At 46.4% G+C, this 15,051-nt stretch overlaps 1 protein-coding gene across 3 annotated transcripts in view; it reads right to left on the bottom strand.

Moving 5' to 3' along the window:
* ANOS1 (anosmin 1) overlaps positions 1-15,051 on the bottom strand; it is a 281,496-nt gene that overhangs the window by 169,636 nt on the left and 96,809 nt on the right. For all 3 annotated transcript variants that reach the window (XM_083362693.1, XM_083362694.1, XM_083362695.1), the window contains exon 2: positions 5,725-5,772. In XM_083362693.1, coding sequence (XP_083218819.1) covers positions 5,725-5,772 — 48 coding nt within the window. The remainder of the gene's footprint in view (positions 1-5,724; positions 5,773-15,051) is intronic.

Genomic DNA, 15,051 nt, shown 5'->3' with positions numbered 1-15,051 from the left:
ACCTGTATGTTGCCATTCTTTGCCAGTTACAGCTACCATCCATAGTTCTTCCTGTTGGCTCCATCTGACTTCCCAGTTCCAGCCATGGGCAAGTTCCTCCAAAAGCTGAAAGCTGTGCACCAAGTAGTTCGATACCAGCTGGAGGAAGGCAAGGAGGATTACAAACAATTTGCCAATCGCCATTGTTGAGATGTCCCTCAGTTATCTGTGGGTGATCAGGTTTGGCTTTTCACATGGTACCTGTTGTGGCCCTGACCCCTGAACCTGTCCTACCCAAGGAAGAGGACTCTGAGGATGATGGGGAGGAACTGGCAAGGCCTCCCTCTCTGGGACCCTCCCTTTTGCCAAGGCCTCCCTCTCCGGGGCCCTCCTCTCTGGCAAGGCCTCTGTCTCCATCTGAAGGCCAACAGGAGCAGCCTGCAATTAGCCAGGCTGGGAATGAGCCCGAGCAGCTGCAGCAGATCCAGACTAGCGAAGATGAATCATGGCTAGACCCCTGAGAAAGACGCAGGGCCAAGCGTTTACAGTAGCGTAGGAAGAGTAGGAGGGCCAGGGATTAGCTGAGTCACTGAGCCACACCCCACAAGGTTCAAAAGGGGGTGTGGCTGCTCTCAGAACTTTGTGACGAACAATAATTCAAACAGCTTCTGGTCACGTCTTTGAAACTCCGTCAGATTTTTCTACTTGTGTGAAACCCTGGTCTGGATTCGTGACAACGCTTTTTCACTTCTGCTTTTGGTTTGCTTGCCTGGACTTACTTGGATTAATTGTTTGGCAGTTATCTCATTTCAGTGAACGTTTGAGATAACTAGCTTATTTTTGGCTGACTGTGGGTATCTTGCTGCCAAGCCTTTATCGGACAGCAATTATATTGTAGTATAAAGAATTAAAGGGATGCGGTGGCTCAGTGGGTTAGGACGCTGAGCTTGTCGATCAGAAGGTCGGCAGTTTGGCAGGTCAAATCCCGAGTGCCACATAGCAGAGTGAGCGCCTGTTACTCGTCCCAGCTTCTGCCAACCTAGCAGTTCGAAAGCACGTAAAAATGCAAGTAGAAAAATAGGGACCACTATGGTGGGAAGGTAACAGCGTTCCGTGCGCCTTTGGCATCTAGTCATGCTGACCACATGACCATGGAGACATCCTTGGACAAGCGCTGGCTCTTCGGCTTTGAAATGGAGATGAGCACCGGCCTCTAGAGTTGGAAACAACTAGCACACATGTGTGGGGGAACCTTTACGTTTACCTTATAAAGAATTAACCCTTGTGAATCGTGTCTGTTTGTACCTTGAGGGCGGGGGAACAGAACAGTACCTGCTCACAGCATGGCCATCGAAAAAAATTGATCACCATTACTTGGGGCCATTTCCAGTTGAAGTGGTGATCAATCTTATGGCATTTTGCTTGTCATGGCCCCAGACCAGGTGGATTCACCCAGTTTTCCTTAGGTCGTTACTAGTTCCAGTAGTGGCTAACTGTCCACATCAGCCAGCTCCACCACCGCCAGGACCCATAACCCCTCATGGATAAATGGAGTTTGAAGTGGACAGTATTCAAGATCCCTGTTGGTTGCAGGGCCAGTTTCAGTACCTTGTGGAATGGGAAGGCTATGGACCAGAGGACTTCACGTGGGTTGATGCTGCTGACATCCAGGCCCCTCGTCTGGTCCACAACTTTCATTTTTAACATCTCCTTGCAAATGGCATGTGTACCATCGTGCTTGAAAGCAGCTACCATTGTCCCAGTCCCCAAGAAAACTGCAGTTGAGTGCCTGACCTATTGCATTAACGTCTGTAGTTATGAAATGCTTTGAAAGATTGGTTCTCCAACATCTTAGGACATGCCTCCCACTGGACTTTGATAAACATCAATTTTCCTACAGGGGAAATAGGTCGACAGACGATGCCATAGCTACTGCTTTACACTCTGTAGCAAGTCATCTCGAGAAGCCTGGAAGTTACGTCAGGATGCTTTTTGTTGACTACAGCTCGGCTTTCAACACCATTTTGCCGAGCATTCTCATCGAGAAGCTGACTGACTTGAAATTCTCCCCCACCATCTGCGATTGGATTCAAGACTTTCTTAGGGATCGGTTACAAACAGTGAGGGTCGGCTCTGCTTTGTCCACCCCCCTGAAGCTTTGCACTGGCACACCACAGGGCTGTGTGCTTAGCCCCTACCTGTACTCTTTATACACTTATGATTGTGTATCATCTGACCCATCCACTGCAATAATCAAGTTCGCAGATGATACAACTGTGGTGGGTCTTATTACAGGTGGGGATGAGACAGCATATAGGGCAGAGTTACAAAAACTATCCATATGGTGTAGTAACAACAACTTGCACCTAAACATCGGCAAGATGAAAGAGATGGTGTTAGACTTCCGGAGAAAAAAGGAGGAACCTGCCCCACTTCACCTCGGAGAGAACTGTGTAGAGAGAGTTTCCTCCTTTAAATTTCTGGGAGTCTACCTCTGTGAAGATCTGACCTGGAAAGTTAACACAACTCAGGTGGCTAGAAAGGCCCAACAGAGGCTTCACTTTCTTAGGGTCTTGCGGAAGAACAGGGTAGAACAACAGCTAATGACCCTCTTTTACCGGTCTACTATGGAGAGCGTCCTCTCATATGGTATTGTGGTTTGGTATGCTGGTCTGACAGCCGCGGATAGGAAAGTATTACAGAGGGTAGTGAGCACAGCACAAGACATTGTGGACTGTTCCCTGACACCACTGGATGACATCGCCAGGGCCCGTTGCCTTGGAAGAGTAAGGAAGATTCTCAGGGATGACTCACACCCTGGACGGTATCTCTTTACTCTCCTACCATCCGGTAGGAGATATAGGAATATAGCCAGCCGTACCAACAGGCTGAAAAATAGCTTTTATCCGTGGGCTGTTAGACTTTTAAATGGGACATAATCTTATGCAGAATTGACTTGGGAGGCCGGTGTGTGGTGTAGTTGGTTCACATAGTGTGGTGGGATGGAGGGTTTGTTGTCACTGTGTGTTGGGGGGAGAGAGCATGGGGGAGGCTCAGCTAATCTCAATGTACACATGTTGTACTTTGACAATAAAGGTTTATTTATTTCATGCCCAGGGAACAACACAGGCAGGCTCGGGAGGAGAGCATCCCACCCTTCTCCACAAGGAACACCTGGAGATTGAGATTTAAGGAGATGCTATGGGGAGGGGCATTTGTTGGGCACAAACACTGAATCTATTGTGTAGTGAATCTATTGGAGTGTTATGTATTGTTGCTGATCTCTTGTTCTGTGACTTCTGCTTGGAAACCTGGAAACTATGACTATTGAACTGACCATGTTGTTGAATGTTTAAAGACCTCAGATTGTATTTCGGATTCTCTCTTCTGAAAAGTGCTCAGGCAAGCTTGGATTCAAACAGACTTGTTAAGTTTATGTTTTCTTCCTTGTTATCTCTATGGCCTTGAGTAGTTTCTTATGCTAATCAAACTGTATTTGAACCTACTTTCAGCCAGAGTCGGCTGAAGGGGTGTGTGTGTTCCTTTGTTGGAGGCTTGCCAGCAAATGTGGAAGCATTGGGGGAAAAATTGGAGCAATAAAAGAACTGTTTGAATTGCCAGCTGACTTTTGCCTCTGTGCTGTGCCCTGGGTGATCACAACTTTGTTCGTAAAGTCTGCTTAGGTTTGTGTCCCACCTTAACCCCATCGGCAGATAGTATGCACCCAGCTGCCTCTGATACCCCACTGATCTATGGGAGTATCATCCAAGTTGAGGTTTCAGTTGCGTCTTCCATGGGTCGCAGTTCGCAGCGCCGGTTGCATCGTCAGACAAACTCCATCGAATATCCATTCTGTGTGCATACCCAGTAAAGGTGTGCCCATTCCTTGGACTTCGCCATTGAGGTGCTACAGTGGGTGTCAATTCTATTAAATAATGCACAGATGCAGCTGATCTTATAGGCGGTAGGATGATTGTTGTCATTGTGTAAGATACGGTCTATGTTTGTGGCTTTACGATAGACACTTGTAGAGAGACTCCCATTTGTAATGACAGAATTGCACAAGTGATATAAATTGCTGAATTGATATAATTTGCAAGTAATGGACATTTGGGAAGTATAAATAGTACCTCCCCCTCAATTCATTAAATTGAGATTTCATTATATTTTATTTCAAATTTTTCCAATATTTAAGCGAGCAATTATCCAACCAATTACTAGCAATACATTTGCTCTTAAAAGATTGAGCTATGAGAGCTAACAGCAAAATGTTCAACAAGAGTCCTCAATATTCTGCAAAACAGGACATATTTGAAAAGTTGAGGCATAATAAGTAATAAAGCATTAATTTATCAAAACTTTGGTTTCCATTTAAATTCTAATTTATTTTCCATTCATTTTTTAACTTCAAAGATCGTTTTTAATTTCAATGTATATTTACTTAGACTATGTAGAGAATACTATAAATATAGAAAATGGAAAAATTAATACCAAGGCCAATGAAAGTATACTAAAAGTACTAACACATACAACAGATAAATAATCACATTTAAAGATCAGATTTAAGGTAAGATAAAAATAAATTTGAAAAGCTTTTGTGAGTAATGTTGATAATCTCAGAAAAAGGGAGAAATAATAAAATGAACTGTTTAATTCATTTCACATAATGAACACTAACAGAGATTTCAAGAGTTTGTTACTTAATAATGTGTGTGTGTGTCATTGTTTTTGATGTAACTTTTTAAAATGTTTTAATTGTTTTGTGTTTTTTGCCTGGTTTTTTCTGGTTTGTTTTCTGTGGGATTTTTGGTTTGGAGTTTTGTATTTTGTATTTTAACATTGTCTTGAATAAAATAAAAATATAGATTAAAAAAGAGTGTGTTACTCAGACCCGAACTGGGGACAACACATAAATCAAATGGTTTTGGAAAGGCTTATAAAGTAGGGATAAATGCACTCAACATTGTATGTGAATGAAAAGAGCAGTCAATGCCCAAATTCTATAATTCTTCTTTGATCCTCTAAAGCTGATAAATCACTGTTGCTTCAGGGATCATAGTGAGATGCTTTTCTAGTGGAATCAAACGGTTATTAGTTCATTTACATTCTAATTTTCAGAGGGTCAAAAAGTCAAAACACATGCAGAACGTACTAGTAAGACCAAATGAAAACTGCAAAGAAATTAAGATCTGAGGACATAAAATTACTAATAAAATAAATATTCAGCATCAAAGTAGACCTTGGAATGTTAGAGAAACATGTTGCTAAGTTCCTTCTTTGAAAGACACTGCTTGTAGAATAAATAATATTAGGAACATTCTAGTGACCTGTTTATGTTACAAAGCATTTCATGCTTGGACAGAGATGTTGGATATAAATCAAATAAATGCTTCCTTGCATTTGGTGAATGTGGATTGATTTGCTCAATTTAGCCATGACTAATCATTTTTAAGTCTCTTTGATAGCTAAAATATGCTATCAAAGCCAATGTAAGTTAAAGGTAGTTTTTATATCATTAATGTAAATTGCTATTACAAAATCTTATCAATGAACAACAAGTAATGATTAGTTGTTAGCAATTAATATATGAAAAGTAAAGCACCTTTTTGTTGTGACTGCTACAATTCCAAGAATGTTACAATACATAAATAGCGTAGTGCTAAACTGAGAAAAATTATAGAAATCTACACAGAAATTCACCCCCTCCCCACCACCACAAAATGAATAATTATGGCAAGCACATACCTTTGAACATTTTTTGTGATTCTGGCACCAAACCAAGGAACTATTATTCTGGAGAATAAAAAGAAAGAATATAAATATTAATGACACAATTTTATTATTCTCATTATCTTTCAGCTAAAATTTGACTTTAATACTGGAACTGAACTATTTATACTTTTCTAGATACAACATGATCAAAATATAAATTGTGCAAGAGAATATTTCGTTCACTGCCAATTTGTACTATTATATGCAAAAAGATGAAAAAGATTTTGCTCCTGTAAATACTGCTGATGGCATACATCTTCTGTACCTAAGTCAGAAGTAACATCCTCTAATTTTAAAACTCTTTTACTTCTCTATATAGACTATTGTCTCAATGATGAAATCTAGACTGGGACTATTAATAGTAAAACCAGGACTAAAAGTAAAGAAAGAATGATTCAACATTGTTATTTTGAGTGGCCAAGAAATACTATTAAAGGCACTAGTGCCATGATGGCAAACCTATGGCACATGTGCCACAGGTGGCATGCAGAGCCATACCTGTGGGCATGTGTGCCATCACCCCAGAGGGCAGGGCCAAGCTGCTCCCCTCCATCTCGCCATGTGCACCTGCACTCTTGCTCTTTTGCTCTCTGCACTGGGAGTCAGGGAGCAGCTGCAAGAGCTGGGCGGATCTGGGCTGGATGGTGGAGGCAGCTGCCAGAGCGAGTCCAGGTATGCCTGCAGAGCAATTTTGCGGTGCCCCAGCGGCCCAATCTGGGCAGCAGAGGCCTTTTCCAAGCCTCTGCAGCTCAGTTCCATGGCTGTGGGGTGATTTTGCGGCACCCCAGCAGCCCGATCCGGGCTTCGGAGACCTGGAAAAGACCTCTGCCTCTTGGATCTATGCCTGCAGAGTGATTTTGTGCCCCTTCCACAACCGATCCATCCATGGGGGGGGGCGCAAAATCACTCTGCAGGCATAGATCTGGGCAGCAGAGGCCTTTTCCAAGCGCCAGCGGTGCGATCCATGTGGCGGGTGGGGGGGAATGGTAATTGCGGCAGCACGATCCATGCAGCGGGTGGGGGGGACCTGCTCCACTGGTTACATGCCTGCTTTCGGCCGAGCCGCATTGAAGCAGCATTGGGTGCAAAACGTGAAACAGCAAACAGCTACATCATGCCAAAATCAGCTGTTTGCCACCTCCTGCCCAATGCCACTCCCATGAGGCCACGGAACAAGCCGGGTGGAGGTAAGGAACCAGGTCAGGGCTCTGTAAGGAACCAGGTCAGGGCTCTGCAAGGGTTTGGTCGGAACGGTGGGAGAAGGGCACTATGCGAGGGTTGGGTCGGGGCGGCAGGAGAATGGTGCTCTGACAGGGTTGGGTCAGATGCACGTGGGGCTGCTGCCTCACTTTCCATGCCATGCCGTGCCGTGCCAGGGCTGGGCTAGACTGGGCATGGGCCCTCCTCACTGCTTCTTCCCCTGTGGACATTGGAAGTGCCCACTCCTCATCCTGGGGCAGCTGCCACCGTCTCGTGCTCTCCTGCCGTTCACCGGCCAGCCAGGCGCACCGAGCTTGGGCCTCGGGAGATGTAGACTGGAGGAGAGAGAAAACCATGACTGCCTGGCTCCTCCACCTGAGGATGCATGCAGGGAGAGGTGCCACCTGGCTCAGTAAGCCGTGGTCTGCCTGCAGGAGTAGGAGGATGGAGGAGGAGGGCTGGCCGAGGATGGGCGCAGCACTGCCCACAGGGGAAATCTGACTAGCCCCAGCCTGAAGGGGGGGAGAAGCCGAGGGAGTCCAAAGGGAGGTATCCCGGTGTGCCCAGCTGGCTGGTGATGGGCTGGAGAGTGCTGGATGGCAGCAGCTGCCCTGGGATGAGCGGTACGTGGGGTGGGTGCTCCTGATGTCCGTGGGGGAAGAAGAGGCTCTGCACTCAGTATAGCCCAGCCCTGGCATGCCAAGCGAGGCAGCAGACCCACATGCATCCCCGAGCGCGAGCGTGCCCCCACCCTGCCAGGCAAGCGGAGCCATGGCATCTGCAGCAGAAGAGCGCAGGTGGGCAGCGGAAGACATGAGGAGCCCCGATCCCAGCACAGAACCTCCCCACTCTCCTCCTCCTCCCCCCTTGGAAGAGCTGTGGGGCTCAGGACCCTCCCCAAGCTTTGTCACTTTTTGGAGTTTACATCCTGCTTTCATGAGATGGCAGTGTTTGGGAGGGGGTGTAGCTGCCCTCTTCCCCCCAAGCCATCAGCTGAGCAAGATGCCCTTCTGCCCACTGTCCCACTGCCAATGACCCCCTGGATCTCCCCCAACCCTGCCCATCCCCCACAGGCATCCCTCCCCAGGAGCAACATTGAGCTGGCCATGCCCACCCTGGCCATGCCCAGCCAGTCTGCCATCACCACCATAGCCACACCCACCATAGCCACACCCTTAGCACCTGGTGATACATAAGTAGGTTTTGGGTGGCAGTTTGGGCACTCAGTCTCTAAAAGGTTCGCCACCACTGCACTACTGTACTTGGGCCAAAATATGAAAGTTTTGAAGTTTTGTTTAATGTCAAGCATTAAACATATATGTTAACAATAAAAGTCATACAACTGAAGAATGGGGGGCAAAGTTACTCGTGTCCGTGGCAATCCTTAAGCCACACATGCCTCCTGGGTGGTGCTAAATGAGTAACAGATGGACTGGCAGCCAGACATCCGTGAGGATCTCCTGGCTTCACACACAACCCTACAGTCCTACAGTCCTTCTAAGGACTAAAAAAAATAGCAGAAATAACAGATATAACAAATACCAATACCAAAATGAATCGGAATATTGGAAGTTCAATATGTATATGCCAACTTAACATCGAAGGCAGTAGTAATTGTTGGGGGCAATTAAGCTGACTTTGTAATAATGCCGCTTGGGGGGTGTATGAAAGCCCTAATAAGCAGGCATATACATAGAATGAAGGCTACTGCTAAGCTTGTAAGCCGCCCTGAGTCTTCGGAGAAGGGCGGGATATAAATGGAATTAAAATGAAATAAAATAAAATAAAAAAATGTGAACATCTTTCCAAACTACTACTTGAAAATTATGTCAATTTGGCTGTGATCCAGGAAACACGCATTGAGAATGAACAGCAGCTTAAAAGCAGAGAAAGAATATCTGGATATGACGTCTTAGGCGCTATTTTTCATCAAACTTATGGCTTGATAACATATGTGCGTAGTAACATTAAAAACGTATATTTATTGGAAACAAGCAGTGAGGATAACATCTACACAATCACAATTAAGATTGGAGATCTCAAGTCATGAACATCTATAAACCCCCTACTATCTCTTGGCCTAATACAGTTATCCCAAGGATTTCACACCCGGGCATCTATATAGGACATTTCAATAGCCATCATACTCAATGGAGATATATGTTTAATGACACTAACAGCGAGACCCTCTGTGAATGAGCAGAGCAGAACAACCTATATTTAGTTTTTGATGCTAAAGATCAAGGCACTTTTAAATCAGCTGCATGGAAGAAAGAGTATAACCCAGACTTATGTTTTGTTACACAAGATAAAACCAAACCTATACCTGCCTTCGGCAAGTGCTACCAACCTTCCCTCATAGCCAACTTGAGTATTTGAGTTTCAACTTCAGGATCTGGCCTTCTAAAGAGCAGCCAGGGTTGATCTCCTCTAGGACTGACCAGTTTGATCGCCTTCCAGTCCAAGGGACTCGCAGGAGTCTTCTCCAGCACCATAGCTCAAAGGCCTCAATTCTTTGGCGCTCAGCCTTTCTTATGGTCCACCTTTCACTGCAATACATTGCAACTGGGAAGACCATAGCCTTGACTATATGCACTTTTGTTTGCAGGGTGATGTCTCTGCTTTTTAGTGTGCTGTCTAGATTTGTCATGGCTTTCCTCCCGAGGAGCAAGCGTCTTTTAATTTCTTGGCTACAGTCTCCATCTGCAGTGATCTTGGAGCCCAGGAAAATAAAATCTGCCACTACCTCCATTTCTTCCCCATCTATTTGCCAGGAATTGAGAGGGCCGGATGCCATGATCTTAGTTTTCTTAATGTTTAGTTTCAACCCACCTTTTGCACTCTCCTTCTTCACCCGCAACAAGAGGATCTTTAGTTCTTCTTCACTTTCTGCCATTAGAGTGGTATCATCTGCATATCTTAGGTTGTTGATATTTCTTCCAGCAATCTTAATTCCAACTTTTGATTCATCTAGCCCTGCCTTTCTCATGATGTGCTCTGCATATAAGTTAAATAGGCAGGGTGACAGTATACAGCCTTGGTGGACTCCTTTCCCAATTTTGAACCAATCAGTGGTTCCGTGTCCAGTTCACACTGTTGCTTCTTGGCCCACATATAGGTTTCTCAAGAGACAAATAAGATCTGGTACGCCCATCTCTTTAAGAACTTGCCACAGTTTGTTATGATCCACACAATCAAAGGCTTCAACATAGTCAATGAAGCAGACGTAGATGTTTTTCTGGAACTCTCTAACTTTCTCCATGATCCAGGGTATGTTGGCAATTTGATCGCTAGTTCCTCTGCCTCTTCGAAATCCTGCCTGTACTTCTGGTAGTTCTCGATCCACATACTGGTGGAGTCTAGCTTGTAGGATTTTAAGCATAACTTTACTTGCATGAGAAATGAGTGCAATGGTGCGATAGTTTGAACATTCTTTGGCACTGCCTTTCTTTGGAATTGGAATGTAAACTGATCTTTTCCAATCCTGTGGCCAATGTTGAGTTGTCCAAATTTGCTGGCAAATTGAGTGTAGCACTTTTACTGCATCATCTTTTAAGATTTTGAATAGCTCAGCTGGAATACTGTCACCTCCACTAGCTTTGTTGTTGCTCAGCTTTTCTAAGGCCCACTTCACTTCACATTCTAGGATGTCTGGCTCGAGGTTCAGCGACCACCTCATTGTGATTATCAGGGACGTTAAGCTCATTCTTGTATAGTTCTTCTGTGTAATTTTACCACCTCTTCTTAATCTCTTCTGCCTCTGTTAGGTCCCTGCCGTTTTGGTACTTTATCATGCCCATTTTTGCATTAAACATTCCCTTCATCTCTCTAATTTTCTTGAAAAGATCTCTGGTCCTCCCTATTCTATTGTTTTCTTCTATTTCTTTGCACTGTTCATTTAAGAAGGCATTCTTATCTCGTCTAGCTATTCTCTGGAATTCTGCATTCAATTGGGCGTATCTTTTTCTCCCTTGCCTTTCGCTTCCCTCCTTTCCTCAGCTATTTGCAAAGCTTCCTCAGACAGCCATTTTGCTTTCTTGCATTTCTTTTTCTTTGGGATGGTTTTGGTTGCTACCTGTTCTACAATGTTGCGAACCTCTGTCCATAGTTCTTCAGGCACTCTGTCTATCAGATCTAATTCCTTAAATCTATTTGTCACTTCTACTGTATATTCAACAGGGATATGATTTAATTCATACCTGAGTGGCCTAGTGCTTTTTCCTACTTTCTTCAGTTTAAGCCTGAACTTTGCAATGAGAAGCTCATGGTCTGAGCCACAGTCAGCTCCTGGTCTTGTTTTTACTGACTCTATAGAGCAGACATGTCAAACACAAGGCCCGGGGGCCAGATCCGGCCCGCAAAGTGGTTTCATGCGGCCCGCGAAGCCATCCTGGAAACAGCGAGGGAACGGCCCCCGCTGCCTTGGCCCTGGCCCAGAGACCCTCCTTCTGCCAGAGACCCTGAGATCTGTCCCACTCCTGCCCAGGCCCCCATAGGCACCCTTGATGCCAACGATGTAGAGCTGGCCACGCCCACCCAGTAGGCCATACGCACTCCAGCCACACCCACCCAGTAGGCCACACCCACCTGGCCCCCTGAGGGCAACTGCAATGCTGATAATAAAAAGTTCTCTTATGCTGATGATCTGGCATTACCATATAGCCATAAGGACATCGAAATTACAGAAGGTGTACTTACAGCCGACCTTACAACTCTGAGTACATACTTCCACCAATGGAGGCTAATCCCAAGCGTAAGTAAAACAGTCACATCATGTTTCCACCTTAATAATAAACTGGCAAAAAGAGAACTCAATGTATACCTAAATAATAAATTGCTCCCATATGAGGCAACACCAAAATACCTGGGGGTTACCTTAGACAGGACTCTGTCTTTTAAAAAACATATTCAGAATTTGGCTGCCACGGTTAACAGCAGAAACAACATTCTGCAAAAACTATGCAGAACAACTTGGGGAGCTTCAGCCCCAACTCTTTGATGCACAGCCCTTGGGCTTTGCTACTCTGTAGGGGAATACTGTGCACCTGTATGGATAAACAGCTCACATACTAGGCTTGTCGATGTTCAACTCAACCATACGATGAGATTAATTACTGGGTGCATAAAATCTGGCTACCAGTTTTTAGCCACATACTCCCCCCATAATTACGACAAGAAGCTCTCACTCGGGAGTATAGTAAGATCTTGCTAAACTCCTCCCTACCCATTCATGGCTACACCTCTGATCTCTTAAGATGTCAATTAAAGTCAAGAAATCCACCACTCCTCACAGCACTTAAGCCACTGGCCAAACATCAGAGCATTATACAAAAGTGGATGGAAGTGTGGAGTAGCTATACCTCCCAAGATATTTCTGAGCATATTAATCCTAATAGTATACCTCCAGGATTTAATCTACCCCGACACATACGGGTGTCATACAACAGAATTAGAACAACTCATGGAGTGTGCGCCGACTCTTTGTATAAATGGGGAAAGACATCTTCAGCACAATGTGATTGCGGGGCTCCCTGACAGACTATTCAACATATAGTGAGGGAATGCACTAATAGAAAATACCCAGGAGATTTCAAGGACTTCCTCTGCATAACAACGGCAGCTACTGACTGGATTTCCAAACTCGACATTAAACTCTGAAATGTTACTTCTGTTTTCCTCTTAGGTTTTATAATTGCTTCTTTTTAATTGTTTTAACTGTGCTTTTAATATTGTGTGTGACCAGCCATACGCTAAATAAAAATAAATAACTGAAGAATCAGAGTATGCTGCCTGTTAGATCCCAGACAGTATAATTGTGGTTAGAGAGAAAAAGAAGAAAGAGGAGGAGGGGGATTGTATGAAAACCCAGTGGGACCCCTTGGACAGTCCACCCCCTCCATATAATCCACAAGCCGTGGCTGTAGAGGGAAACATTCCAAATCCCAATATCCAGGGAAACCCAGTAGAAATATCTATCAGAGAAATAAGGGAGGTGTAATGTATTGGCCTGTGTTTACTTGAACTGTGCCATGTGTCTTGAATGCTGCTTGAGATTGCTTAATCAGGAAGTTGGATAACGGTCGCTGGCTCCTCAGACAAGCAGTCTCCTGGACCACCATTGGTTGGCTATAGGGTGGCAATAGGCTCCTTCAAACCTATTGGCCACCGCCTAGTGGTCAGCAGTATAAATAGCTGTGTAGAAGCCTTGATTAACAGTTCATTTCCTGCATTCAATAAAGCATGTTCCTGCCTGAACTCTCTCGCTTCATCTCCTGCTTGCAACAAAGAACCCAGAACACAACACTGGCGAATAAGGTGGGATCCTGCATCTTCAGAAGAGCTGAAAGTCACTAGGGGGTGAGGCCAGCCAAAGTGCCTGGCAGGGAACACGTTCTCTCTCCATCGGTTGGCCTAGCACAGCCACGATAGTGACCACCAGCCCTGCGGACCAGTCCCAGGGCCTACGAAGAAACAGGACAAGGAAGAAGAGAAATGTTCTGAACCAGCCCTTCCGGCCTTGTAGTAAGGCAAACCCCTATTCAAACAGAAGAGACTGGAGAGCGTCCAAGGCTGAAAAGCGTTTGCCAAGATTTAATAGTCAATTAACAGAACAAGAAACAAAAACACAGGAACTTGAATCCTCAAGCGGAAGGGTTGCTTTCAGCAACCAGCCCTTCCCCAAACACTCCTTTTATTTAGAGCTCAGGGCGTGGTCTCCCTGTGCCTCCTCCCGAGGAGACCCGCAGCCTTTCTCTGCTTGGTCCTGCTCGACTGCCTCCTGCGTCGGGCGTCCTTGAACAGGACCAGCTGTGGGTCATCATCCTCCGCACTATCGGGCTCACGCAGCTGAGAAGAGGGCCCCGGCTGGGAGCTCTGCCAAGCCTCCAAACCATCATCAGCCGGTTCGTCTCCCTCCTCCCCCTCATCTGAGTCATCCGATACATCGGAGCCGGCTGTCAGACCCACAGGCTGGCCCTGAGTCACAACACTATCCCGCACCGCAGGGCCCTTCCCCCGGGGCTGCCGATCCGGATGCGGTCGGGATGGGAATTGCTCGTGAAAAGCAGTCACCAACGCAGGGGCATGAACGGCGGTCGCGTCTTCCCATGTGAAGTCCTCCGGTCCGTACCCTTTCCACTCGATTAGGTACTGGAAGCGACCTTTCAGCCAGCGGGAATCCCGGATGCTGGCGACCTCGTACTCGGGGGTGCTGCCACCATCACAAGGTCCTGATGGGGGAGGTTCCGCTTGGCGAAGTGGACAAGCCGGTTGTTCGGGGACCAACAAGGACCGATGGAAGACGGGGTGCACGCGCAGGGAACGTGGCAGAGTTAAACGATAGGCGACCGGGTTGATGACGGCCTCGACTGGGAACGGTCCAAGGTAACGGTGGTCCAGCTTTCTCGCCGGCCGAGTGGATGGTAGGTTCCGGGTGGACAGCCAGACCCAATCCCCCACCGATAGTGGAGGCGTATCCCTTCTCGACCGATCGGCGAACCTCTTGTAGTCGGCCTTGGCCTTCTCCAGCTGCCGTCGCACCAACCGATGGATCGCCTGTAGCTCCGCCATGAATTCGTTCGCTGCCGGCTCCGGTGAGTCCACGGGAGAAAGGGGGAAAAACCGGGGGTGATAACCCACGTTGGCCAAGAACGGTGTCATCTGCGTGGAGGTGTGCTGCGAGTTGTTAAAAGCAAACTCGGCTATGGCCAAATAGTCCACCCAATTGTCCTGCTGCAGGTTAACGTAGCAGCGCAGATACTGCTCTAAGATGCCGATGACCTTCTCGGTACCCCCGTCGGTCTGAGGATGATGTGCGGACGAGAGGCAAACCTTAATGTCCAACGCCCGCATCAACTCCTGCCAGAAGCGGGCTGTAAACTGGGCCCCCCTATCGGAGACGACTCTATCGGGAAGGCCGTGCAGCCGGAACACCTGTTGGATGAACATGCGACTAGTGGCGCGAGCTGACGGTAAGCCGCGACAGGGGATGAAGTGCGCCATCTTGGTCAACATGTCCACCACCACAAACACTGTCGTGAAGCCGGAGGATGGGGGTAGATCCGTCAGAAAGTCCATGGACACAGCCCCCCAGGGTCTCTT

The sequence above is a fragment of the Vipera ursinii genome (assembly GCF_947247035.1).
Source record: "Vipera ursinii genome assembly, chromosome: 4".
Taxonomy (NCBI): domain Eukaryota; kingdom Metazoa; phylum Chordata; class Lepidosauria; order Squamata; family Viperidae; genus Vipera; species Vipera ursinii.
Note: the sequence above shows the minus strand (reverse complement) of the source record. Positions and strands in the feature narration are given on the sequence as shown.